This window comes from Anolis carolinensis, chromosome 5 (assembly GCF_035594765.1).
Source record: "Anolis carolinensis isolate JA03-04 chromosome 5, rAnoCar3.1.pri, whole genome shotgun sequence".
Classification (NCBI taxonomy): domain Eukaryota; kingdom Metazoa; phylum Chordata; class Lepidosauria; order Squamata; family Dactyloidae; genus Anolis; species Anolis carolinensis.
Genome location: NC_085845.1, coordinates 7,560,307 through 7,587,998, shown reverse-complemented (window position 1 = coordinate 7,587,998; position 27,692 = coordinate 7,560,307). Strand labels below are relative to the sequence as shown.

At 42.3% G+C, this 27,692-nt stretch overlaps 2 protein-coding genes and 1 long non-coding RNA gene across 5 annotated transcripts in view; 1 reads left to right on the top strand and 2 right to left on the bottom strand.

The window, feature by feature from the left end:
• Window positions 1-143: 143 nt before the first annotated feature.
• On the bottom strand, window positions 144-27,608 carry ubox5 (U-box domain containing 5). 2 transcript variants are annotated; one of them, XM_062982567.1, is made up of 5 exons: window positions 27,468-27,608; window positions 10,679-10,779; window positions 7,877-9,068; window positions 2,712-2,870; window positions 144-1,107 (listed from the first exon to the last, which is right to left on the bottom strand). In XM_062982567.1, the coding sequence occupies exons 2-5, from the start codon at window positions 10,730-10,732 to the stop codon at window positions 893-895; spliced, it is 1,620 nt and encodes a 539-aa protein (XP_062838637.1). In that variant the 5' UTR covers window positions 10,733-10,779; window positions 27,468-27,608; the 3' UTR covers window positions 144-892. The 2 variants fall into 2 exon arrangements, with proteins under 2 accessions (XP_062838637.1, XP_062838639.1); XM_062982569.1 differs by lacking the exon at window positions 27,468-27,608 and adding an exon at window positions 27,169-27,243.
• fastkd5 (FAST kinase domains 5) lies at window positions 14,584-27,595 on the bottom strand. Of its 2 annotated transcripts, none has more exons than XM_062982564.1 (2): window positions 27,468-27,595; window positions 14,584-17,346 (listed from the first exon to the last, which is right to left on the bottom strand). In XM_062982564.1, exon 2 carries the CDS (start codon window positions 17,309-17,311, stop codon window positions 14,846-14,848), a length of 2,466 nt encoding a protein of 821 aa, XP_062838634.1. In that variant the 5' UTR covers window positions 17,312-17,346; window positions 27,468-27,595; the 3' UTR covers window positions 14,584-14,845. The 2 variants fall into 2 exon arrangements, with proteins under 2 accessions (XP_062838634.1, XP_062838635.1); XM_062982565.1 differs by lacking the exon at window positions 27,468-27,595 and adding an exon at window positions 27,169-27,293.
• LOC134299524 (uncharacterized) overlaps window positions 27,475-27,692 on the top strand; it is a 31,332-nt gene continuing 31,114 nt past the window's right edge. The window contains exon 1 of the long non-coding RNA XR_010006741.1: window positions 27,475-27,611. This is a non-coding gene — a long non-coding RNA (uncharacterized LOC134299524). The remainder of the gene's footprint in view (window positions 27,612-27,692) is intronic.

Sequence of the window (27,692 nt, the reverse complement as noted above, 5' to 3'; positions counted from 1 at the left end):
CAGCGACCCAATATGATGCTCTGTAATGCAGGTATGTATTATTTCTTCAAAGATATCGATCTTGGTGAAGTGTCTCTGCAGATTTTGACCTGTGTTACTTATCTTTGCACCAGATAATGCAAGCGAAATAAAACAGAATACCATTGTTGCAAAAGCCCAGAAGAGATCAGCGGATTCTGAGCATCTTTTTTTATTAAGGCTTACATATTTATCTGACGGACAGGAAGAGAAATGGATCACCTCTCTGACCTAGTTGCACAACAGAAATCAAGAGCAACCACAAATAAGTGTGCAAATACAACAAACTGATGTTTTGTTTTTAAATACATGTTGCACAACTAATGAGAATTGGAACCAGCACTTTTTCAAACATTGCCCATGACCCATCTCTCCCAGGTGAGTGGGAGAGTGGGATACTGTTGATTTCATGGGTTCTTTGGGGAAGAAGCCAATGATGGGCAGGTGCCACAGCAGATATTCTTTTTTAAGTTGTGTATATTTAATCCATTATAACCGTAAAGCTCTCTTACTAAAGGGAAAACATGGCAGGTGAACATATGCCATGTTACGTGGATGCAACTTTTGTCCATAAACAAGCTTTCTGGAACAAAAAGAAAGAAAATAGAGAAGCATATGGCTTTATTATCCTTTGATCTCTTTAGCTCTGGCACAAGCTTCAATGCTACAGCACCGCCTATTTCTCTCTGAAGGCAAAATGAGTCTTCTTCAGAACCTCCTGAAGTTCTGGCCTGCAAGGCTGGCGTGGCTTCTGTCCTCGCAGAACCCAATGTCGCCTCCCTCGGCTTTTTCCAAGCCCCATCCCCACCCCATATGCAGTTCACATACGCTTCGGATCACACCATTCCGGAGAGCGTGTAAGGAGAGAAAAGTGCTAGAAATGGACTCTCAAAATGTCGTGTGTGGCGACCAACCTTTTGCAATTCATACACAGTATCGATAAAGATTTCTGCTTCTCCGCCAGGCAAGAGCGACAGACCAAGTGGCCACAAGGCAGCTGATAAACAGGTTCTGCTTTGAAGTACAAAGAAAAGGTCCGAGAGCAGGAGGAGCAGCCCTGGCCGCCAGCGCTACTGCTGCTGTTGAGATCTGCAGGAAGATGCACAAAGGGAAGAAGGGAAAGGAAGCAAATTCACCATAGCAATTCCTCATCAGCTATACATTTCAATGCAGAACTTCCTTCCACTTTGGATCCCCCTCCCTGTACAGAAAAGCCACTTACCTTTTATAGTAAGAACTGCCAAAGCTGCTATTTTAGGCAAATGTTCATGGCTCAGGAACAAATGGGCTGTATTGTTTTACCTGAGCTTTACCTGGACTTGCCACTTTATTCTTTTTGGAATAGTTTGTCTGTATTCTGTAACATCTGTCCAATTCCGACTCTATCTCCTGAGGTGGGCTCTGCAGTATTTCTGCAATTAGTTTTGTTATTATTTCTCTTATATTTTCATTCTCCTCCTCTTGGACATTTCTGAAACGGAGCTGAAACTCTTTGTTCTAGTTTTTCTTGGCATCTTTCTATCTTTGTATTTTTCAGTTCCAAACTATCCATTTTCTTCTTGATTTTGTCCTGTGTTTTCTCCAGTTTTGCAGTATTTTGTTTTAAGTCTTTTATGTCCTCATATGTTTTTCTCATCTCATCCTTCAGTTGAATAATTTCATCTTTTATTTCTTTCCTCATTTCCCATATTTGCTTGTTATGTTCTTCTGACATTTTTTGGGCTTCTTTTTGATAATTATCCTGTTTTTCTGACATTCTTTGAATTTCTTTTAAAATATCTTTCATTCTTATATTGTCTGATTGTGAGGGTCTCCTTGCCATTCCTTTCTTGTCTTTAAGTTCCTTTTCAATATTTGATTTAGGCCCTGCCATTTTTATTTCAATTTTGCCCCCATAATTTCCAGTTTGGTCTGAACTGGAATTCCCTTACTTTTATATTTTATACTTCATATCCCAGACTTACAGGTATCCTCTCAGTTCTTATAAATCTCTTATAGATCTTTACCTGGACTTTAATATTCATTTTTGTATGTTTTATCATATTGTTCTTTTAAATCGTGAGCCGCTTTGAATCTTATTTTTTTCCTGAGCTAGAGCTTCTTCCTAACCTCTTTCAGGAAGTAAGACTTGGAAGATCAACACCTAGGGCAAAATCTTTCTTAAACACTGTGTACTTCTTTGTGCATCCCTTTTCTAGATTTACAAAATGCAAAATCTGAAACTGCCCAGATGAGTGGCTGCTTGCTTTCTGATGGTTCAATGCACAAAATGATTAAAACCACGGTGTATAAAACAACCATGTTTAGATTTGGAATCCATGTTTAAATTTGGAATCCATCTCCAAGATATCTCACTTTATAGCAGGTATGGGCAAACTTTTACAATTCATACACAGTATTGATAAATATTTCTGCCTCTTCGCCAGGCAAGAGCGACAGACCAAGTGCTTTGGACTTCAACTCCCACAATTCCTAACAGTTGCTCATGCCTGCTTTATAGGTATCTGGAAATTCAGGTATTCTAAAATTTAAAACCAAAACACTTCCAGCAGCTTTAAGAAAATGAATCCTAGGAACGGTTACTTAGACAACATTATCTCAACCCAGAGCCTCTTCCCAGCCTCTTTTGGGAAGAGAAACTCTGGGATGATTGTCACCCAGAGCAATTTTTCTCAAAAACGGTGCCTTTTTACCATGTGCGCTGCTTGCATTCCATGGGCTGCTAGAACTGCCATGTGGCTGCTGCTGTTGCCCCTTTGCCAAGGTAGCCGTGAACAACGGCATGTTGCTGAGTGCGGAGCTCAAGGCACTATCCAAGCTTTCCGAAAGCCTCTGTTCGTGAGAAACCAGTTCTGCAAAGAGAAAGGTGGGGAAAAATATACCTAGAAATAGACATTCTGGATATCCGTAAAGGGATCGACAAATCAGATGACAATTCAGTCATCAACAGAGATCCAAACTGAACTACAGACATCACTGCTGGTTGAGAACAGGGGTGCAATTCACACTGCCAACAACTACCAGAGGGATCCTTTTGGGAAGATGACGGCGGGGCACAAATACATGTACATGACATACTGCTTTAGAGTTTGAAGAGACCTCCAAAAGCCATCCAGTCCAAACCCGTCCTGCCATGCAGGAACACATGGTCAAAGCCCTCTTGATAGATGGCCATCTGGACTCTGCGTAAAAACCTCCAACGAAGAAGTTTCCACCACACTGTAAGACAAGTCAGACCGTACCTCAAGAAGTCTGACTTGACCATGGTGATCCGGGCATTGGTTACATCAAGACTGGACTACTGCAATGCACTCTACGTGGTGCTGCCTTTGAAGACGGCCCAGAAAATACATTTGGTGCAAAGGTCCGCAGCCAGATTGTTAACAGGAGCTAGTTGCAGGGAGCATACCACACCTCTCCTGAAGCAGCTCCACTGGCTGCCAATAAGTTTCCGGTCTCAATTCAAAGTGCAGGTTATGACCCTACAAAGTCCTGAACGGTTCAGGTCCTGCTTACCTTCGTGATGGTATCTCTCCCTATGAACCAGCGCGGGCTCTAAGATCTGCCAGGGAGGCTCTCCTCTCGCTTCCACCACCGTCACAAGAGTGGTTGGTGGGGACGAGGGAGAGGGCCTTCTCGGTGGTGGTCCTCCGGCTCTGGAACTATCTCCCCAGAGAGATCAGACTAGCGCCCACCCTGGCCATATTCCGAAAAGAATTGAAAACATGGCTGTTTAAATGCACATTTTAATAAATCCGCCTGTACCTCACTGCACAATCCCAAGTACTCCTGCCCGGCTTTTAGCACTTTATGCTGCCATGGCCCTATTTTCACGGCTGTACAGCCTGCCCCTCCAAGCAACCTGAACAATTCCACTTCACTTTCTAATTGATATGGTTGTATTTATTTTAATGATGTTTTAAATAATTGTTATATTATGTCAATTCTGTAATTTGTTTTATGTTTTAAATTGTACATCAACTTGATGTTTTAGGGCTTGTCCCCATGTGAGCTGCCCCAAGTCCCTTCAGGGAGATGGAGGCAGGTTATAAGAATAAATTATTATATTATTATTAACAGCAGGACCGGGCTGTGGCGCAGGCTGGAAAGCAAGCCAGCTGCAACAAATCAACAAATCACTCTGACCAAGAGGTCATGAGTTTGAGGCCAGCCCGGTGCCTGTGTCTTGTCTCTGTTCTGTGTCATGGCATTGAATGTTTGCCTTTATGTGTGCAATGTGATCTGCCCTGAGTCCCCTTCGGGGTGAGAAGGGCGGAATATAAATGCTGTAAATAAATAAATAAACTTGTTCCATTTTTGAACAGCTCTCTATGCCAGGGAGGTTTTACTAATGTTTATGTCAACCCTTATTTCGTGCACTTCAAATCAATTCCTCTGCGTCTCAGTCTCTGAAGCAGCAGAAAACAAGCTTGCTGCTTCCTAAATAGGACTTCCTTTCCAAAATTTAAACATGGCTATCAGTTGGCATGATGGCAAACCTCAACACATTGACCTTCTACTCTTCAACCCTGCAATGGAAGCACATCTCCAGGTGATATGTTCTGAGAAAGATCTATCTATCTCTTTGCACGGATCTGGAGAGCTGCCTCCAGAAGAAAACATATACTTGGCCCTATGAACTGGAGCTCAATTGGAAGCAAAATAAATAAGGCACTGCCATTGGGTTCTGACAGAAGGTGACACAAAGGAAATAAGTATCATACAGCTTCTCTTTTTAACTTTGCATTCAAGCACTGACATTATCTAAGACATGATGATCCCATTACAAGGTCACAGCATTATGAGGGTTATTTTAAATTTAAAAAGTAACCATTTAGTGGTTTTAGAATGAAATCGACTCAAATAATAATTCTCTTAAATTGTAATTATAATGGCTACCAATTTAGGCGTTGGAAATTACAATCGCAACTCATTACTCTAAAAGTAATTTCAGATTATGACCTGGGTTGAATGAAATTTCAAATTTACCTTGACCCTTTGGCTTTTTAAACTAACCAGAAAATCAATAAATGGTGCTACCTCTATAAGGAACCAGAGGTAACAGACAACGGATTACACAGAAACAGCTGTAAATTGTGAAATTATTAAGCTGCTATATTGGATATCTTCTGTCTCACCAGTAATACTCTAACAGTAGTTGAGAAAATTACAGGGAGCTGCTTCAACCAAAGTGAGAAAACTGTTCAGTTTAAGTACAGTAGTCACAGACTGATAGCCGAAATCCATGGCTGTTACTCACTTAATAGATATGGAAAAGTGGAACCTGGCTTAAAAACAATACACATGAAAGGGATCTAGGATTTTCAATAGACCACAAGCTGAACATGAATCAATGGCAGCTAAAAAGCCAATGTGACTCCAAGTTCCATCAATGGGAGTATAGTATCTAGATTAAGGAAAGCCATAGTCCCACTCTATTCTGCTTTGGTCAGACCACACTGTGGTCCATGTCCATTTCTGGGCACCAGAAATTTGGACGGCAACCAAAATGGTCAAAGGTCTGGAAGCCATGAATCCCCGGGTGGAGTGCCTTAGGGAGCTGACCACATTTAAATGTTTAACAAGCTGGCATACTGAGAGGGAAGGTTGTTTACTTTCTGTTGTTCGAAAGGCTACAAGCTTCCTCAACCAGCAGATGTGCTAATGAGATGATGGGAACTGTGATGCAACACATCTGGAGGGAACATCTGTGAAAGCTAGGCTAGCTATTCAACAGATACTGCATCTAGTTTGTTTCTTAAGCAGTAATATCTAGTGATACTATTTTATGGAAGTTCTCAGAGTGCTGATATTAGAACCAAAGTCAGATTGGTTGTAGAATTGAATATCAAGTATTTGATTAAAATGACCAGATATACCTCAAAGAGTGAAGTGATGTAAAATTCATGAATGTCAAAAGGTAGCAGGATGAGACCAATGATATACAGAAATAGAGGGCAACTCCATGAAAGTGAGATTAGACATGAATACCCTCAAAACTACCTTATACAGAGACAGATGTATTTATATCCTTCTTGTGCCACCCTACACATGCTCCACAAGGACTAACATGATTTTGGACAAGCAATACAGTAGGAGTCTGTAACAAAGTGTGAATTTTTTAGTTTACAGATTTCATGTTTAATTGCGCTTTAAAAGGGTCAATATTTCAGTTACTCTGCACTTATGAGTTGGTTGCCATGGAGAAGGGGGCGGAGCCAACTGCCATTTTGGTGGAGAAGTGCAGGTTTGAAAAAGAAGCAGTAGTCTGTGCCCTGATGAGGTACAGTGAAGACTGATCCTCAGTTGAAGGGATCAGGGAGGCTCAAATGCTTATTTTTGAGTCAATTTAAAATAAGTTTGGTGACTTATTTTAAGGTAGTCTGTCTCCTGATTTGGAACAGATAATCTGTGATTGTAATTCACAGGGTGACTGCAGTTTAGAGCAGTAAAGAAAGAAGTGACATTTTAAGAAGTTTGAAACACCTCATTCTAGCCTTGCAACTGTTAACCAAAGTGCCTCTAAGAGAAAGTTACTGTAACCATTAAGCTTTGTGCCAGAATAAACGTGTTATTGTTCTTTTAAACATCTCAGGTTCTGTCATATATATTACCATCAAAAACAAACAAGAAGAAAGAAGAAAAACAAAATTTAAAAGGTCTCCTTTCTAAGTAGCTAGTGGCTATATCTTCCCATAGTGGTGGCAAGCGTGGATAATCCCCTTTACATCTGGTGGCCGCATTATAAACATCTTTACACTGGTGGCAGCGGTTATAATATAATAATATAATTAAATAAACATCCAACATCTCTTCTCCGCAGAGTCCTATAACCACAGAACTCATATCCATGGTTTCACTTACTTGTGCCTGAGGAACAAAGATTTCTCTAGAAATCTGATAGATGTGATTCAACGGCTTGATTCCTCTGGAAGTTACCATACAGTTGTGTTGGGGAGCTAGAAAATTCCTAGAGAAGATCCTTCACTGGGAATCGCTAGGTCCTCCAAAGTAACTATTTGGTTTGCTGGGACTAGAAGTCAAGTACAGTGTTCCCTCATTTATCGCTGGGGTTACGTTCCAGGACGACCCGCAATATGTGAAAATCCTTGAAGTATGGACACTATATTTATTTTAATATTTATATATTATTTTAGTAGTTATACACTATTTTAAGTCTTTATCAACCAATCATGTGTTGATAAATCACCTCCTTCTCCTCCTGTTGCCTCTTGGGCTCCTTTTCTCTCCCTTCGGCTTCTCCTTTCTCCCTTTCTTAGGCTGTAAATTGTAATTTTTTATTATTTATAATAGTTTTTTAGAGTTCATTGAAAAACTGCGAAACAGCGAATCCGCGAAAAGTGAACCGTGAAATAGTGAGGGAACACTGTAATGTAATGGTGTTTAGTCATATTTGCATTCAGGGCAGGAACGTACCTCTCCAACAACTTCTAAATTTCAGTAAGACCCATAGACAGGGAATTTACTGAAACCTGAAGCCCCAACCCTTTTGAGTTTTTAGAAAAGCCCTGAAAACATGGCTATGTGCCCAGGCTTTCGAAGATTAAATGATAAAGACAACCCGGACTGATTTACGGCTACAGCACGAGGATTTTGGATGAACGGATTTTTAACCATATGTTTTATATTTTTATATTGTTTTAATTGGATTTTCATTACTATGTTTTAATTATGTGTAGGCATCGAATTATTGCCAATTGTGTACGCCGCCCTGAGTCCCTTCAGGTTAGACGGGCGGGATATAAATGTTGGAAATAAATAAATAAATTGAAATAAACTGTACTAGCAACCCACGGGGCAGGCTCTTCTGCAAAGCAAGACAGAGGAGTCGAGGTACCTGTTGAGCAGTCCATCTGGGAGGAGTTTGCATCACACTCCATTTTCATTTTTTTCGCACAGGATTCCAAGGTAGAGGCGACTACAGAGTTTGCTGCCGAAAAGCGGGAAGGTTCCGTCACCTCACGTTGGCCGCCCAGCTTCTGCTCCACCAGGTCTATTTTCCTTTTGAGAGAAGTCATGGCTATAGAAGAGGCCACCACCGTCCCCAAGGCCTGGGCCCGCCTCCCGAGGAGGTTAGTGCCGGGAATGCTGTGCTGGAGGAGGAAGTGGTCGATCCTAGCCTTGAGGGACGGGTGGGCAAGGGGCTGGGAGTGCTGGCTGAAGGCCACCCCGGTGAAGGGGTCGCTGGGCACTCGCCCCCACGAGGCCTCACTCCGGTTGCACTTCTCCAGGGTGCCTTGGTCGATCACTTTGCCAGAGGGCAGCAGCATGGGCAGTGTCATTACCTCCAGCGTGATTGGGTCCAGGAATTCCTCGGGGATGTCCTGAATGGCATCGATCAGCTTCTGCTCCTGGCTGTCTGGGTTGCCGAAGGGCACCACGTCGCTCTCCATAGGAGACGGGAGACTGGCAGCTTGGCCTCCGACGCCTGGGGCCAAGGAGATGGAGGCCACTCGTAGCACGTCGTCGACCACTTCATGAGAACAGGATTTGGCTGGTTGGCCCCAAACCTCCACTTTCTTAAGGCAAGGGAGGCCTCCGCCTGCCACATGGGTGATGCAGATCTTCAAATGCGACACACTGCTCAGGGAGGTTGGGCCTTTATTCCACAGGTCCAGAGACCCCGAGCCGGAAAAAGAGAAAGGAGTGTCCATCTGATGATGGAAAGGAGGCCTGGGCTTGAAGCCGCGGTTGCTGAAGGCCACTTTGCTTTGATTCTTCAGCACTGCTTTGCCCACTAACGTGAAAGTCTCTTTGTCCAACGCAGGTTGCCCAGCTGAGAACAGAGATTCTGGGCCGGCCCAAGAGGGTTTGCTCGATGAGGTAGATGTGTAAATATCCAGCCCTGTGACGTTGTGACAACCACCTGAGGAGACGTCTATGTTAATCCGGTAAATTTCTACATTGAACGGGAAAGACAGAGTCACGTGGACCGGGGGCTTGAGGAAATATTCACAGCGGAAGCCACGGTTTCTCTTGGCAAGATCTTCGGAGATCAGGTTTTCGACTTCATATCCATCAGCAGAGATCTGCCAATAAAATTTTCAAAAAGAATCTGAATGTGTTTTAAACTCTTTGATTGCGATTATAATGAACATGTGGAATACAATCCAGGAACATGAAAGTTGGTCTCAAATGACTTTGAAAAGGAAAATGAGAGTACATACTTAAAAATTGTTAACTAAAACACTGAGAATTAAGCTTTTAACTTCAGTTGGACATGACGTCTCCTACTACAGTAAGAGATCTTCTTGTTATTGTTGTTTTTACTATTATCATCCCACTTTATCTTGATAAAACTCTGACCCAAAACCGATAAGAAGAAAGCTATAGGCCATATTTGTTTAGAACGTTTTACCAGTACTCTAATGCAACGTGGACTTCCAGGGACATTGATAGGGGTACAAAGGCAATGCTAGAAACCATAAAGAATAGCAGAGATTTGTGGCTATGATAATTTGGAACTGTTCAAATCAATAAGAATGTGTCATTTGCAGCCTAAACAGAAAAAATAGCACCCAGATTTTTTTTTCTTGTGTCAGAAGTGACTTGAAAAACTGCAAGTCGCTTCTGGTGTGAGAGAATTGGCCTTCTGCAAGGACATTGCCCAGGGGATGCCCGGGTGTTTGATGTTTTACCATCCTTGTGGGAGGCTTCTCTCATGTCCTCGCAAGGGGAGCTGGAGCTGACAGAGGGAGCTCATCTGCTCTCCCCGGATTCGAATTGCAAACCTATCAGTCTGCAGTCCTGCTGGCACAAGGGTTTAACCCAATGCACCACCAGGGGCTAGCACCCAGATGGAGAAGGAATATTAACTTTAATCCCAAACAGACATAAACCTGATTTAAATAAGGTCTTCAAGCAGCAAATATTCTTCTGATATGCACCAAAGCCTCAGCAGGGTAAAAGTAACATTTCCTTTTAAGATAGCGAGAAACAAGGAACCCACTTCACAATCGGATCATAGGATTGGAAGAGACAAGTCCAATTTTCTGACTTGGAGGAAAACAAAATCAAAACTTTCCCGACAAACAATAAGTCTAGTTGTTTGTTCATTGGAGATACAGAGGAAGGAACTGGCAAAACCACCTCTGAGTATTCCTTGGCTAAGAAAAGTCTATGAAATTCATGTGGTTGCCATAAGGCAACAAGTAACAGGGAACTTGAAGACACAACACATAATCACTCTATGGGTTCAGCCTGGGACCATCTGCAAAGAATATGGCTCTACTCTTCAGTTTGGGATAGCTCCAAAAAGCAACTTTTCTAAACTCTGGCTCTGCAACTGAACACGGGGGAGGTTCTTTTGAAAACTCAGTGTTTTTCTCCCTTTAACAGGGAAGAAATCTGCTTTGTACTTTTGTTACAGAGGACACAAAGGCCTCCTCCTTTTGGGAGTATTTGTGGTTTTTTTCTGGTTCCATGCAAATGATGTGTTGGGAGAACTCTACAGGTGCCATTAGGCACATTTCTCAGAAAAGATATGCATGAGCAGCAGGGAGCTCTTATACATAACTATTGCTGATTTAGTTCTGCAATTAGCTGTTGAGTCAAAATGCCCCATGATCCTGAAATGAATACTTTCCCAACCCAATGTTGATGCTGCCCTCCCCCCTTTTTTGTATTGCAGACCACGTACCTTATTGCAGTGGATTCTCGGCTTGAATTGTGGGAGGCAGACATTGATCACCATCGTTATGGTCCGAGGGGGAGACCACCTCCCAAATCTTCAATGAGATTCTAAAAGAAAAAAACAAAAGCTATTGTTGCTTTCAAATGATAGTGGACAAATGATGCGAGAGATGTATCGCAAGGACAGCTGTGCTGGATCACCTCAAAGCCCTTTTTGGCCCATTACTGCTCTCACAATGGATAGCCAGATACTTTTGAAAAGTCCACAAACACATGCCAGCAACTCTCCATTCTCCCATTGTTTCCTTCAGACAATGCCTACAATACTGGAGAGTAATACAACCAAGCTTTCCACACCTCTGGGTTTAACTTTAAGATTTGAGTAATATGGTCTTCAAGCACAACCATATGGTTAATGTCTTACAGAAGTTGACAACTCTAACAGCTTCCTCAAGATATGTTCCTTCAAGTTTTTAATTCAGTTTTCCCACTTGTGTTTTGTGCCCTGATCACAAGCAAATTAAAACGGCTTACTGTACATAGATAATATGAGAAACAACTAATATTTTTTTTCATCTTGATGCCCAACTTCAAAGTTGGCACGTGTGAAAATAGTGCTGTAATTTCTAATAATAATAATAATAATAATAATAATAATAATAATAATAATAATAATAATAGCAACAACTTTATTTTTATACCCCGCCCCATCTCCCCGAAGGGACTCGGGGCGGCTTACATGGGGCCTTGCCCAATAAAACAATCAAATATCAAAACACAGCAATGGTCAGAGATATAAAGAGCATTTAAAAACATTCTAGTCCTCAATGAGTGAGTTCCTATTCTCTGGAGGATCTTGTTTTCTGTTGCTCCAGGACACAGAGTAATGGATTCAAAGCAGATTATACTTAAATTTCCTGACAGTAATTTGACAGTAGAATATGCTGCCTGGGGGTCCAGTGATGTCTTCTTCTCCAGAGGTTTTTAAACAGAGACTGGATGGCCGAATGTTAAGAGTGCTTTGATTAGATGTTGTTACATGGCAGAAGATTGACTAGATGGCCCTTGTGGTCTCTTCCAACAATGATTCTATGAAATTTCCAAACAGTTGTTTGTAATAATAATGATGATGATGTTTATTATTCACCTCTCCTGATGGCTCAAGGCGAGATACAACAAATATTTTTAAAAAGAACATAAAATTATTAAATTTCATAGAAACACGACACACACAGCTACAGAGTTGACATATAGAGGTAATAGAATGCAAATCAAAACTCATGATTGAAAGCTGACTGGGTAGGACTGCCAGAAGAGATGGATCTAATATACAAGGATGGGATGCATCTCAATTTCCCTCCTGCAATCTTCAGTTTTCCTTAGCAAACACAAAATAGCTTGGTGGCCAAAGGATACGCACTTTATGTAGGGTCATGTAGAAGGCTGGGTTTGCAACCAAGCTTGGCCAGCTGCAACAACGAAAGAACTGGGAAACATGTCTACACTTCAGACCACTGTGAAATGGGAAACAGCATTGTGAAAGGGACCCCAAGACCTGAGCAAAGCTGGGCTCAATCCTTGGATTGGGAGGGTTCCTCACCTGGATGGCTGGGAAAGTCCCTGCAAAAGAACATTGTTGGCCAAGAGCTTCCAAGTGTCAGTCTACAAGTTTTCCGACACTTCAGTTCATGGAAGTCATCCGATAGCCAAATAAGTTCTCAGAATTTGACACAACTAAAGACTTATTTCTTCCAGCAGGCCTATGCATGAATTTTAAATTTATATTGTATTTACATTCTACAATATGAATAGAAGATAAATTATCTTACTAAGTATTTTATGGTAATGTGTTTTTTTCCTAGGTATTTCAACTGTGCTGTACATCACCTTGTTAGCAAATAAAACTTATTGTTGTTCTTGTTCTTCTAAAGCAGCAATTCCCAAACTTTGGTCTTCAACGTTTTGGATTTTTAGCTCCTGGAATTGTTGTTGGCCAGGCTGACTAAGGCTTCTGGGAGTTGAAGACCAAAGTTTGGAAACCACTATTCTAAAATATTTCTGGGCTCTTCAGTATCCTCCTTCTTTATTTATATTGCAGCCTCACTGTATCCTATATTCATTCACACCCTCCAGTTTCATTCTCCAACAAATATTTTGAAATTTCTACATCACCAAGCATGAGTTCTGCGGGACTTCAATGGTTATTGTTGTTTCCAAGAAGCCTGATTTTTGTGGCATCTTTAACACACACACACACACCCCATTTCAGAAGAATCATCATGATATAGAGGCATCATATCCATGTGCCAAGGCAGGGCCCATAACAGGAATTCCTATCATCAGCTGCGAGTTCTTAAATATGGTTCCTAAAGGTTTCCAAGCAAAGTAGCCCCAAAATCTCATGCGCTCACAGGGGGAAAGTAAGACATGGAGCATGTGTCTCTGACATTGTCCTATTAAGGGAGTAATGAGCACTGCAGAAAAGTGTAATGAAGCATCTACGGTGATGAAACAGGATGATACAAAATGGGAATTCTCATAGGCATCAGATATTCAGGTTATTTTAGTGTTGAAAAGGGATGAAGATCAGTCTTCCAACATAGTCTATCCTTGGGTGCCTTGCAAGCATCTTAAGTTTGTTGAGATACCTATTTCTAGTTTGGATCAAAACTTCGAGTTATTATAGCCTAAAAATGACAGCAGCAGTTCCAAGTGAATGCCATCTTCTCCAATTTCTACAGTATAAGTCAGGTGAATAACACCCTTAGAATTTCAGAAGAACATTATTACTAGATCCCTGCTTCCCAATGGGAAACCCTGGTGCTACAACTCAGGAAAAGGTTCTCCTGCCGCTCCAGATAATGGCACATATCCTACAAGTAGCAGAGAAGAAGACTATAATCTGGAGGTGCCTGAAGGGGACTGAAATGCAGTTCAGTAGCAACAATCCGATACTGAAGAACCTGTCTGTTTTGACCAATGAAGTGCCACAACCAAGTTGCAATGGGGGAGTCTAGTTAAGAAACTTGCAAAAGGGTCAAACCCAGGTGTTTTGTAACTAGCCCAAGTGAGCCATACACCTTGAGTAGCATCTACGGTATGTCACTAGTCAGGCCTGGGACCTTTTCCAACATACAAAACGTTCTTCACTTGCATGAGATTTGCATTTATAAAGGTATGAGTTTGAGACTAGAACTATAGTAGGATCAGGTTTACAATTCCCATTCAGGACTACAGCAAACTCCATTTTCTGAGGAAATCCCACCAAGAAAACTTTAGAACAGAGTCACTGTTAGTCAGAGTTGACTTGAAGGCATAAAGAACAGTTAAATACTGACAAGTTCATATTATCGTAGAATGGCTTGGAGGCTAAGGCTAATGCTGCTATTGCATCTCTGTATGAAAACAATGCTCCATAACCAGGAACATTTTCAGCTGAGGACAATAATTGAAACATCTGTTTCAACAATAATAACATACTATCATTCGAAGGAATAGCTCACGGCCAGGAAGCAGGATTAAAAGTATTTTAGCTTCCAATGAGCCCTTATAATGCTCATACAAAAATTTCAGAGGGAAATATGCCAAAAGTCACCGACCTCTACTTCACTCATGTATTAAAACATCACTATCCACCATCAGAAGTGGGCCGCTGTGGAAAGCTAGAAGGCTGCATTAGCCTTTCAGGAGATTGTGTAGGGCTACAGGATGCACTGGTTTACCCAAACATTGTTTTTAACCAAAATATTCCCTCTAGGAGACATGGGGTATGCTTTGGAGCCTCCTTGAACCCCTACAAGACATTTTAAGGCATACCCCCTTCTAAAAAAGTATTTTGACCCCTGAGGGTCATGAATACTTGAAAACTATAATTTTCCCCATGAACTTTACCAAGAAAAAAAGGACACAAAGTTATACTAATATAAAGTATTTTATTTACAGAAGAGCCACTGTTAAATCCATTTATAAGAAGAGGACATGCTGAATGTGAGAATTATCCATTCCAAGAATACTGACAAATTGGCAATGTGGAGAGATCACAGCTCTTGAGCAGTTTTGAAAATTGAGTTATGCGCCAGTGGAAAGACAACAGATTGTGTCAGCTTGGCTGAAACTAAAGAACCCAACATGTCTGCTTCCTATTCTGATTCAGTGTGATATCTGGGTTTTTTTCTCAAACCAAAGATCCAAATACTTTATAGTGCAAATAGCTCAGTTTTTCTGAACGGCTGCGCCGGAGTAATGGAAACCATTCCCAGAAAGGTATTTCTATCACAACATATCCAATTTGACTGAGTTGCCTCCTTTTCAAGCTATGGAGCCCTAGTAGGTGTTTTGAGCCATAGCAGTAATGGTTCCTATGTGACACCTGAACAGCTAGTTTCATGCCTCTGTTTTGCTCCTTGTTTAGAGGAGGAAGAGGACCTTCACAAGGCATCTTTGGTTGGGTCACAGCATCCAAGAGGGCCCCAGTAAGGGGAACTCCATCAGTAAATGAAGTGGAGAGAGACTGCTTCTGCAATGCAGCCCTTTTCTGGAGGCATATATCAATCTTGTCTTCAGAATCAATCACAGCAGACTGGCTCCTAGACGTCCCCTTTACGAGCTGAGACATTAAATCATCTGTAAGTACCACCCCATTCTCTTTTAGTTCTAATTTTAGTGTAGAAGCAGCTTCTGAGTTAAATGGCAATGATTTCCGGTCACAGTCTAAATGAATCTCGAAATCAGTTGATCGTGTGTGAGGCAGGATCATGTGGTGTTTGATATACTGAGGCCCACCCAGCATATCCTGCAGCAAAGACAGGGCTTCAGTCACTTCTTCTTTCATGGCGATCTCCTTCTGGGCAAGGGTCCACAGCATCTCTGCTGCCTCTTGTCTAAACTGCGGGGGAAGGCGGTGCCCCGTATAACCAGGACATTCGATCTCCACTGTGCCATCAAGGGTGAAAAAGTCCCTGCGAAGGTCAAATTTACTGTTGCTGCCTAGTTTGAGGAACTTAGGACTCAGCGCATAGTCGATCAAGTCGTGGGGGAACCGCTCTGCAAATGCCAACGCTAACAAGCAGGTGAGCAAATGCTCTGGGAATTTGTCATACTCATGCATCTTTGTGTGCATCTGTTCCTCAAGGCTGAGATAAAATTCCTCAGCATTGGGTGGCTCATAGTTCAAGCTTCCAAAAGACCATAATAATTTGGCAATGTCTTTGCTTCGGCAATAAGCTGCCCTGGAAGGTACTGAAGATGCAACAGCATTCATAAGCTTTTCATTCAGATAATGCAAAGCTGAACAGGCAAGCGTTATGTGCATAATGCCCTGAATGCCTATTGTGGGTATCCGAGGGGGAATCACGTTCCCGAGTTGCTTTAGAAAATCCACATGATCAACATGGGTGTAACGAAACATCTTAAAGACATTGACTAAGGCATAATTGCTGATGTCTGCCATATGGGCAGATACTTTATCTCCAATTTTTCTCATAGTCTGTTCTGAAACACCGTTTTGAGACTTAAAGAACCCTAAGCAAATAGCACCTACTTCCTCCAGGCTGAGAGAGTCCAAATGCTTCAACACCAAGACATCAAGTTTCTTTACTAACTCTTCAGGGGCTTTGCGCCCTTCACCAATGAGGTAGACAAGCTGGACTAGTTGGGGCAGAGTGAGGTCTTTCCAATGGAGGTTAACATAGCTCAGCAGAATCTCTAAATACCGTGGGACAACTCGCCCCAAACATCGCCACAGGTCAGCCACCAGCAACTGCTGGTCCAGGTTCATGCTCCATGCTCGACGGCAACACTCGGTTTCATACACATTCAGCATGGAGTGGGTGGGAGCAATGGCTAGGCCCACAAAAGCCCTTAGAACCGCAATAAGCTCAGAAATATCAAACACTTGGATGTTCTCAACTCCATAACGACACAGCATAGCAAACCTGGTGTTGGACATCAAGGCTGAGCGCTGTTCCTCCGGCAAACAGCTCAGCTTGAGAAAATAATCGGCAATGACTCCAGGTTTCAGACTGCTTTTGAAAACAGCAACTTTCTGCAGGATATGATGACACTCCTCCATGGAAAGGGGCTCAGGGAGTTCATACCTGCTGTAACACAAAGATCCATATTCAGGCCTTTGTTTCTGGAATGTCCTGGGATCTTCTTTAGTGTCATAATCCTCTACATTAGCAATTTCCCTATCATCTTTCACAGGGACCAACCTAGTTGGCTGCTTAAAAAATGCTTGAGGAGAGAGGACCTTATCATTTTCCAAATCCAACAGTGTGTTCTTTGTGCTCGAAAGCCTCCGTGAGCAGGTAATGCTGTATGTATTTCGGACCTGTTTGGCACCAATTCTGCCATAATCGCTCTCGAGCATTCCACTCTCCAAACCCACAGAGGCATTTTCATGGTATACACACTTGGCCCCTGGATACGCTGAGGGATTGAAGGACACCCTGTATTCTGGAGGCTTCCACAGTCGGAGCATAGTCGGAGGTTTTGGTTCCTTGTCTCTCTCTTTGGCTCTCTGACATTCTTCTGCCTTCCTGGGTAATATCTTCTTCCTCCAAGCCTGAGTTGTGGTTGAAAATGCCGCTGCCCTGCAAGATCGCCCTGCAAATCTTCGGCACATAATCCCAGCAGTCATGGTCACAATTAGCAGGTGGGAATAGGTTCCAGGTACTGAAAAAAGGGCAGATGAAGAATGAGTGGCTTCCACCTGTCATGATGGGATCTCTTTTCTTTTCTAACATTACAGCAAAGTATGTTCTGAACAGCAACACTCATCCAGCATTTCAAACAGCTGCAGCACAAAAGATGTCCAACGGAAAGATTACTAGCTCAAGAGTCATATGGCCCTGACTGTACCCCATCACAGCTGACATTACTCAAAGGCATTAGTGTTTGTCTACATACAATAGTGCAGCATGTCTTAAGCTATCCATGAACTGTTAGAGTTGGTACAAAGGTATCACATGCAGTGAGGAGAAAAAGAGATCAAAAGGAATGACAACCAAAGATAAGGGGTATATGATGGCTGTCATGCATCTTGCTAACATAACATACTAAGCTCATTTCAATAAAGCATAGGTGACAATTCTTCTGAAACACATTCACTTATGATAACATAGGGGCGAGATGAAAGAAAGGCTTCTTTCCACCACGGATTCCTTCCAGTTCCACTCATTGAAGGCATACCTCAATGAGTGGGATTTACTCTATTAACTACTCAGTCAAGAGGAAAAGCTCAATTCCTGACACAATCAAACCAAGACATACCCTTGCAAAACACAAACCTTCTTAAAGAGAATAGCTGATAGAAAAAATCCCCAAATATTGTGTTCTGGCCTTTTATAAAATACTGTTGTCTTTACTAGCAAGATTATAATAAAGTATGGCTATGTATGTGACACATAAAACATTCGTAATAAGGTAAGTCATGCTTTCACTCCTTCTGATGGGAAGGAGTGAAAGCATGACTATAGATTGGTTGTATGTTTGGATGGGATTTTGAAAAGAACAGTGAGAAATCTGAATTAGTTGCAACAATTTATGAGTTTGAGCAAGAAATGTGAGTTAGTGTTACAGTGAAGAGGAGAGTCAAGAAATGAGACAGTGAAAGGGAGGAATGTATTTTGAGGTACAGTAATTTACAAAAGTTAGTTTGGTTCAGCAAAGCTTAGAGAGTCGCCCTGTTCACATATCAGCAACATTGACAAGTTTTCACACACCACTGTCAACTCTCCTCTCGTGTTGTTTTCAGTTTTCATAAGGAGTTTCTACACAAAACTAGTCTCTTCTCCTTTCGTGAAGCACAAATAAAGTATAAGCTACAGCATGACGGGCATATTGATGAAAGGGACGCAAACAACCCAACCAAAATGTCTGGTTTTTAGAAGCCCATTCAACAAGACAGTAGCTATTCTAATTTGGTGGTACAGTTTCATGCAAACTGAGCAATTTCTGAAAAAATCTCCCCCACAAATATCACACCTCCTGTTTTCCTGTTATTTGCCAGAGGGAGCATTTCGAGAATGCTTAGGTCTGTGCATCTGGTGTGGGGACTTGCAGTTATTCTTTTCCAATGTGCCAGGGACTGGCAGGATGCTTGTGCTCATTGGCTAGAGTTGACTGTTTCCTGGAAACTTAGCAATGACCAGCAGCCAATGGCTAGTGGACCAACGCAGATCCGAAATCCACACTATGTTTCTTATGTATGATTTTAAAGATTTTTGCCTGATGAGTTGGATTTGTTTATTTTGAGTCAAAAGCATTGCATAAATAAATAAATATAAAACTTATTTCCAATGGAACAGAGATTCCTTGAGAAATTTAACATTCTCTGCTCAAGAAAGGAGCAGTTAGCATAGGAAAGGAACAGTTGGATCTCAAGAGGTTAGTTTTCTGTTGCTAATGGAGTTGAAATTTTGTGACTTCTTTTATTGCTCTTTGTCCCTAACCCTTGTGAAATGCTAATGGTTTCTGTGTGTATAGTACTGAAATCATTCAATCTCAACTGACCACACCTCAGACAGAGTATAGACAACAGGGCTCTTAACAACATCACCATTTTTCTCCTGTATGATTTTTAAAAAAAGATTTGCTGGATGAAGACGATAGGGAAGCTTTGAAAGCTTACATAATGTATTTTATATTTTGAAGCTGACCCCAAAATGGTATTCCTGCTTGTGGATTTTGCTGCAGTTTGAGTTGTATTACCATAACTGCAGGGCTGGTCACAAGTGGATCCAGAAAGACTTGGCATATGATTAGTATGGCTGGCCTCCAGAAACAGTAGACTGGAAATCTGAATGAACAAACTTGGGCTTTAGGAAACTCTGGCTTATGAGGTCAGAGACTATTCTGGTCCATATAAGCAATAGTGGCTGTTTTGTGAATGTTGTTGGCACAACTCTCCCAGATTTCAGCAGAAAAGTTTTCCCATGACATGCATCTTGATCCTTTTTTATTGCAAGTTTGATAGATTCTATCACTGATTAGAACCCTCCTCTACAAAGGCAAATATTCCAAACAAACTTCTGTGTCTTTCCTAAATTCTTTTTATACTTTTATAAAAGGCAGTACAAAAATGAATGGCGCACAGAAGAGGAGCTCCTCCATTCTTTCCCTTCACTCTGACTTCCCACTGAAAAGAACCTCTTAAAATGCTTTCATTCCTGAAGGAAAACACACAAAACAAAATCTGTAAACAGATAATTATGGAACTGCAAACAATACAGAGCACTACTTTTCCAAGCAGATCTTGATCTAAATAGGAAGGAGTCTATTACTGCCACCTGGTGCTGAATAAGTTAAACTACAAATAGGTGTGAGAACAGAACCAATATATATACAGTAGAGTCTCACTTATCCAACACTCGCTTATCCAACGTTCTGGATTATCCAACTCATTTTTGTAGTCAATGTTTTCAATAAATCCTGATATTTTGGTGCTAAATTCATAAATACAGTAATTACTACATAGCATTACTGTGTACTGAACTACTTTTTCTGTCATGTATAACATGTATAACATGATGTTTTGGTGCTTAATTTGTAAAATCATAACCTAATTTGATGTTTAATAGGCTTTTCCTTAATCTCTCCTTATTATCCAACATATTCGCTTATCCAACGTTCTGCCGGCCCGTTTACGTTGGATAAGCGAGACTCTACTGTATTTTTATTTCAGAAGAAGAGCTGTTTTTAACCTATTATGCAGAACAGAATAATATAATCACAGAATCATAGAGTTGGAAGAGACCTCGTGGGCCATCTAGCCCAACCCCCTGCCAAGAAGCAGGAGATTCGCATTCAAAGCACCCCTGCAAGCTAATCCTATGCTGTAGAAGCTGGCGTAGGTGACAAACTTTCAATTTCTCTGTTAAAACAAGTGGTTGTGGAGAAAAAATGTTCAGGATGTAGAAACAGAAAGCTGAGAACAAAATGGGAGTTTTCAATTTGTTAAAGGTGGTCACACATCTCCACCTAGATAAAATCAATCATATAAAAGAACTGAGTTAGGCCCCTTCCACACAGCTGTATAAAATACACATTGTTCTGGATTATATGGCAGTGTGGAAAGTCTCGTAGAAGAAAAGAACCATTTATATGAGAGGGAGTCACCTTGAGCAAAAGATACAGAATGTCTCACCCACACAAAAATAGATTATTAGGACTCTGTTTGCCACAACCACCACATTTTCTCTATGCCTCTTCTGTCAGTAGGTTGACAAGCAGATGGGAAGGGAACTGGTACTTCTCAGGGGTCTGGATTTGGCTCTTGGGGCTCCAAAGTCACCCTCATCTATATTTGGAACAAAGAAACTGCATTGCATACTTAAATCACACACACAGAAAAAGTATAGCTTCAAACAGCATCAGTTCACCAATGTGATAAAGGGAAGTAAGCTGACAATTCACTGTGTATGCAGAACGCATACAGGAATGCTTTGCGTATTCCTTGTATGTTTATTAATGTATCTATGGCTCCTCAAAGAAACAGGATGAGTTGCTCCCAGGGGCTACAACAGCAGCAAATAATATTAAGATTCAATGGGGCGTTTCTGTCCATGATCAATGGGGATGCATAATATAGGCCTCCTTGGGGTTTATTTTTACTGAGTCACACTGCAGAATTCTGTAGATGAAAAGGTTCAGTAAGTGCATTTGCTTCTAAATCAACACCTGCAAGCTCATAAAGCGTACAATGGCCTCAAGCTCTGTTATCTACCATATGCCAATAATTCACATCCATAACCTTTTGCAGAGGGGACTTCTTCACAATATCTTCCTCCTTAGTTACCAGACATACACCTTCTACCGTTAAAGCAGCAATTTACAAAGCCTGATCATCCAGGTTGCTGGACTACAATTCCCGGTGTTTTTCAAAACCGGAGTTGCAATTCATTCAGCAACATCTGGAGGAAAGCAATTTGCTCTCTCATCTGCAAACAAGCATTATACATGCACTCTATCCGTGAATGAGCAAAGAGATACCAAGCTAATAATCCATCTAGCTTTGCGGATTTTCGAAGACTTCAGGAGTTAAATCTGGAAAGTTTAGTGTGGCAAGCAGACAGTCCTCCACTGCATTATGACACTGAACTTGATAGAGGGAAGAATCAGCTGAAAAATACAAGAACAGATCCTGCTATCCGATGCGTGCAGAGGGCCCTATCATCTGAGTTAATTCCCAGGTTACATAAACAAAAAGCAGGCACAAATTTCTGAATATGCACACTCAAGATGCAAAGCATATGATAGTATGTCTATATTTGACTGGGTTCATAGTGTTTTCCAACAAATAATATTTGAATAATAAACATGTTAACAGAAAAAGATGTATCTTTTACCTCTGTGTTCCCATCTTCAGTGGAAACTTGTAAACATTAAGGTATGATTTATTTTATGCAACTGTAAAGATAGGGCCCATGTCTTCTTTTATGTTAATCTAAAGCTGGGGACTGTGTCATTCATACTGGCTGTCTAGAAATATGATTACTATTTGATGTAATAGCGGAGAGATACACAATTTTATCCTGAACCGTTAGGAAAAGATTAGCTATGCAGTCAGACCTCCATATTCCTTGGGGTTAGGTAAACAGGACCCTAGTGAAAGTGAAAAACCATGAAAAATGTGCTTTTTTTTTTACTTGAGAGAAATGCCTATTTCTCTAGGCATTTTCTAAGTCTTCTCTGTGGTCAACTTAAACTGGAAGCTGACCATAATTGCACTTAAGGACCTAGAAAGATGTTCTCTCTAGAGGCCCATCCACACTACCATATAATCTATCTTCCAAATCTAGATTATCTGCTTTAAACTGGATCATATGGCAGTGTAGACTCATATAATCCACTTGAAAGTAGATAATCTAGATTCAGAAACTGAATTATATGGCAGTGTAGATCAATTCCAGGAATCGCTAGCATGACTATGGTCAATTTCCATAATCAGAGATTCCTAGAGAGAACATTTTACTTCAACCCATGAATAATTCAAACCTGCAAATATGGAGGGCTGACTGTACTTCTAGGCAGGTTACACCATGGGGAAGAAATCTGAGGGAACCGAGTGCCCGTGTCTGTCTGTGGAACAAAAAGAACACATTCTCTTCAAAGTTGCCTAGAAAACGCAACACAGAGAAAGGGAGAACAGGGTTGTTGTGTATTTTCCGGGCTGTATGGTCATGTTCCAGAAGTATTATCTCCTGATGTTTCACCCACATCTATGGCAGGCACCCTCAGAGGTTGGGAAGAATATACCTCACAACCTCTGAGGATGCCTGTCATAGATGTGGGTGAAACGTCAGGAGAGAATACTTCTGGAACATGACCATACAGCCCAGAAAACACACAACAACCCTGTGATCCCGGCCATGAAAGCCTTTGACAACACAAAGGGAGAACAGAATACGTGCCCATTCCCTACTGCTTGTGGCTTGACACCATGGAAATACCAAACTCCATGGTCTTTTTAAAATCCTCCTAGGAAGCGGAACTAAGAAAGCTGCTTCTCAACTTCAGAATTTGAAGACTATTGACATCTATGGCAAACTCAATTAGGGCAAATGGATAAAGTCAGGTTCATACTTATTTTATTTATTTATTTACAGTATTTATATTCCGCCCTTCTCACCCTGAAGGGGACTCAGGGTGGATCACATACACATATAAGGCAAACATTCAATGCCTTTTAACACAGAACAAGGACAAGACAAACATAGGCTCCGAGCTGGCCTCGAACTCATGACCTCTTGGTCAGAGTAATTTGTTACAGCTGGCTGCAGCTGGCTGGCTACTCACCAGCCTGCGCCACTCAATTATCACTTAGAACTCCTTAGGCAGACTACAATCATTGTATGGGGCAAAGGTAAGTGAATGGGTGCCTTCCTACTGACTGCTGGACTACAATTCCCACGCATCCCAACAATCCTTCACGCTTGTTGGGTTTTATGAGCTGTACTCCTTGGTGAAGGTATCTGGACTAATCTAAATACCCAAAGGCTCCGTATCCTGTCCAATCTTGGAAGGTCTGCCCTGGTTAGTAGTGTACCTTGATAGAAAAGTGAAAAACGAATACCAGATGCAAAGGAAAGAACTCGCCAAAGTATTCCTGGTTTATAATGCCCTAGGAAATGGGGTCACTGGAAGTCAGTAATGCTGCAGTTAGAGCTTCCAGTGGATGGGACAGGGTGTCTTTTTAGACTTTTGCTCCCAGAATCTCCTGTATTACTTTTTAAAGCTAGTATAGACAGACGCAAAGCAGCTACGGCTACATCCCCAACTCAGAAGGACTGCGGAGGAATCCTAGGCACCCCTTCTACACTGCCATATAATTCACATTATCAAAGCAGATAATTTGGATTGTATAATACGTTGTAGAAATGGTCCTATAGGAGAGAACTGGCAAAACTACATTTGATTCTTCCTTGCTGGTGAAAAACCTGTGATAAATTCATCAAGTACCTGTAAGTGGACCTTTTGGTACTTTCTACACTGCCATAATCCACGTTATCAAATCAGATTATCTGCTTTAAACTTGATTATATAAAACTACACTGCAATATAATCCGGGTCATGAAAGCTGATAACCCTGCTATTTACCCCTGCCATTTTACTGGATTTACCCCTTACATAGGAGCCCCCGGTGTCACAATGGGTTAAACCTTTGTGCTGGCAGGACTGCTGACCTGAAGGTTGAGTTGCTGACCTTAAGGTTGCCAGTTTGAATCCAACCCGGGGAGAGTGCTGATGAGCTCCCTCTATCAGCTCCAGCACCAACATGAGAGAAGCCTGGCAAAAACATCAAAAACCCTGTCGTCTCCTGGGCAACATCCTTGCAGACGGCCAATTCTTTCACACTAGAAGCAACTTGCAGTTTCTCAAGTTGCTCCCAACACACACACACACACAAACAAAACACCTGACATTTTAATGTGGATTTTTAACTTGGGCTGTGGCTGGGACGTTTTGGTTCATATAGTTCATTTTTAACTTCAATGTATTGTTGTGTTGGGCCCCAGGTGGCCCAGTGTATTAAAGTGCTGAGCTGCTGAACTTGCAGACCGAAAGGTCGCAGGTTTGAATCTGGGGAGCGGAATGAGCGCCCGTTGTTAGCTTCAGCTTCTGCCAACTTAGCAGTTTGAAAACATGCAAATGTGAGTAGATCAATAGGTACCGCTCCAGTGGGAAGGTAACAGCGCTCCATGCAGTCATGCTGGCCACATGACCTTGGAGGTGTCTACGGACAATGCTGGCTCCTTGGCTTAGAAATGGAGATGACCACCAACCCCCAGAGACGGACACACCTGGACTTACCGTCAGGGGAAACCTTTACCTTTACTGTTGCCAGTTATGTATATTTGAATTCAAATTATATTCTGTTAATTATTGTAAGTTGTTATTTTATATTATTTGGTGTTGCTAGGAGCCACGGCAGCGCAATGGGTTAAGCCCTTGTGCCGGCTGGACTGCTGATCTGAAGGTCGCTGGCTGGAATTCACGAGACGGGGTGAGCTCCCGTATGCCAGCTCTAGCTTGCGGAAACATGAGAGAAGCCTCCCAGCAGGATGGTAACATATCTGGCCATCCCCTGGGCAACATCTCTGAAGACGGCCAATTCTCTCACACCAGAAGTGACTTGCAGTATGTTCTCAAGTCACTTCTGACATGATTAAAAACAAGTGGTGTTGCTTATGTATATTTTATATGTTCTGTATTGCACTTTTGTTACCATGGAAGCCACCTCAAGTTGGCTCACATGGGAGATGGTGGCTGGATATAAATAAAGTTATTGTTATTATCGGAGGCCTCGGTGGTGCAGAGGATTAAACTGCTGAGCTGCTGAATGTGCTGACAGAAAGGTCGGCGGTTCAAATCCAGGAAGCAGGGTGAGCTCCCGTTGTTAGCCCTAGTTTCTGCCAACCTAGCAGTTCAAAAACAATGCAAATGTGAGTAGATCAATAGGTAGGGTAGGTAGCGGGAAGGTAACGGTGCTTCATGCAGTCATGCTGGCCACATGACCTTGGAGGTGTCTACGGACAATGCCGGCTCTTCGGCTTAGAAATAGAGATGAGCATCAACCCCCAGTGTGGGACACAACTAGACTTAATGTCTACGCGTGGTTGCCTTTGAAGACTGTTCTGAAGCTTCAAATAGTGCAATGAGAGGCAGCCAGGGTAAAAACATGGTGCGTAAACTCCACTGGCTGCCAGTTAGCTACTGAGCACAATTCAAAGTGCTGGCTTTGGCCTATAAAGCCCTAAAGGATCCCAGGCCAGTTTACCTGTCCAAACTCATCTCCCTCTATGAACCACAGCAGAGATTAAGATCTTCTGGGGAGTCCCTGATCTTGGTCCCGCCACCGTCATAGGCATGATTGGCAGGCATGAGAGACAGGGCCTTCTCAGTGATTGCCCCTCGGCTATGGAACTCCCTCCCTGGTGAGATTAGATCAGCCCCCTCCTGTCCTTCAGAAAAATGGTCAAGACCTGGCTGTGGGACCAAGCCTTTGGGACAGTGCAATAAGACAACAATAGGAAACTTTACCCTGTAGACCCAACCCGGTCTAGCTGATCTGAGATGGTTTTTAAACAACTGCTTTTAAAGTGGAGATCATTGATTTTAGTGTTTATGTATATTTATGGTTTATTTTATGTTCCAGAACTGAATGTTTGCCATATATATGTTGTGCTCTGCCCTGAGTCCCCTTTGGGGTGGGAAGGGTGGAATATAAATGTTTTTAATTAATTAATTAATTGAGAGGAAACCTTTGTTGTTATTATTATTATTGGTAAAGGTTTCCCCTGACGTTAAGTCCAGTCATGTCTGGGGGTTGGTGCTCATCTCCATTTCTAAGCTGAAGAGCCGGCATTGTCCGTAGACACCTCCAAGGTCATGTGGCCGGCATGACTGCATGGAACGCAGTTACCTTCCCGCTGGAGCGGTATCTATTGATCTACTCACATTTGCATGTTTTCGAACTGCTAAGTTGGCAGAAGCTGGAGCTAACAGAGGGCGCTCACCCCGCTCCCCGGATTTGAACCTGGGATTTGAACCTGGGTCTGCAAGTTCAGCAGCTCAGCGCTTTAACACACTGAACCACCGGAGGCTCCATTAATATAATAATAATAATAATAATACACTGCCATATAATCCAGACTATCATAGCAGAATATATGGCTGTGTAGAAGGGGCCTTTGAAAGGTAACAGGGATTCCCACAAGCAAGAAATGTATGGGGTCCCCAAACTGGGCCCTGTGAAAGAAGATTCCCCATAAGAGGACCCTGCAAAAATGTATGAAGTGAGAGATGTATGTGGTGCACATAACTGGGCCCTGTGATACATGCATGGGGCCCCACACGTGGATCCTATGTGAAACCCATGGTGTCCCCATAAGAGACCCTGTGATTAATTTATGGGGGTCCCCACAACTGAAAGATTCATGGGGTTCCCCAGAATTGGCCCCAAAAGAAACGTATTAGTAAAAGATTCCCCCTTACCTTGAGAGAGAGAGGTGGTGGGAAGGGGGAGCACCTTGGGTTCAGTGACGCATGCACTGGGGGCGTGGCTAAAAGGCAAGGCACCGCCCACCCTGCGTCACTCACTCTCCAGGAAGCCACGCCCCCTCGCAGCACAGCCTGGGGGCGGGGCTAAGGGGGACACGACTGTGACGTAACGCAAGGGGGCGTGGCTTCGCCCATCACCCCATTCCTCCCCCCTATTTCTTCCTCCTCCTTTATGAACGTCAAAGATCAGAAAGGAATGCTTTCCCCTATCCCGTTATTCTTCTCTCACTCACCGGGAAACTCTTCTTCCTGACAGACTGAAGCTTCTCTTCTTTCGTCTTTTTCCTCCCTCAAGGAGACTTCCCGTCATATGAGTTCCGGGAGGAAACGAGCTACGGTGGCCGGCTGAGGTCTAAACTCCTTCGCGAATTTAAGAGGTGGGGGAAATGGTTGTGTGGATTGACGTACGCATGCGCTGTTGAAAGGAACCCTTGTAGGAGGAGCGGGGAAGTCTCTCT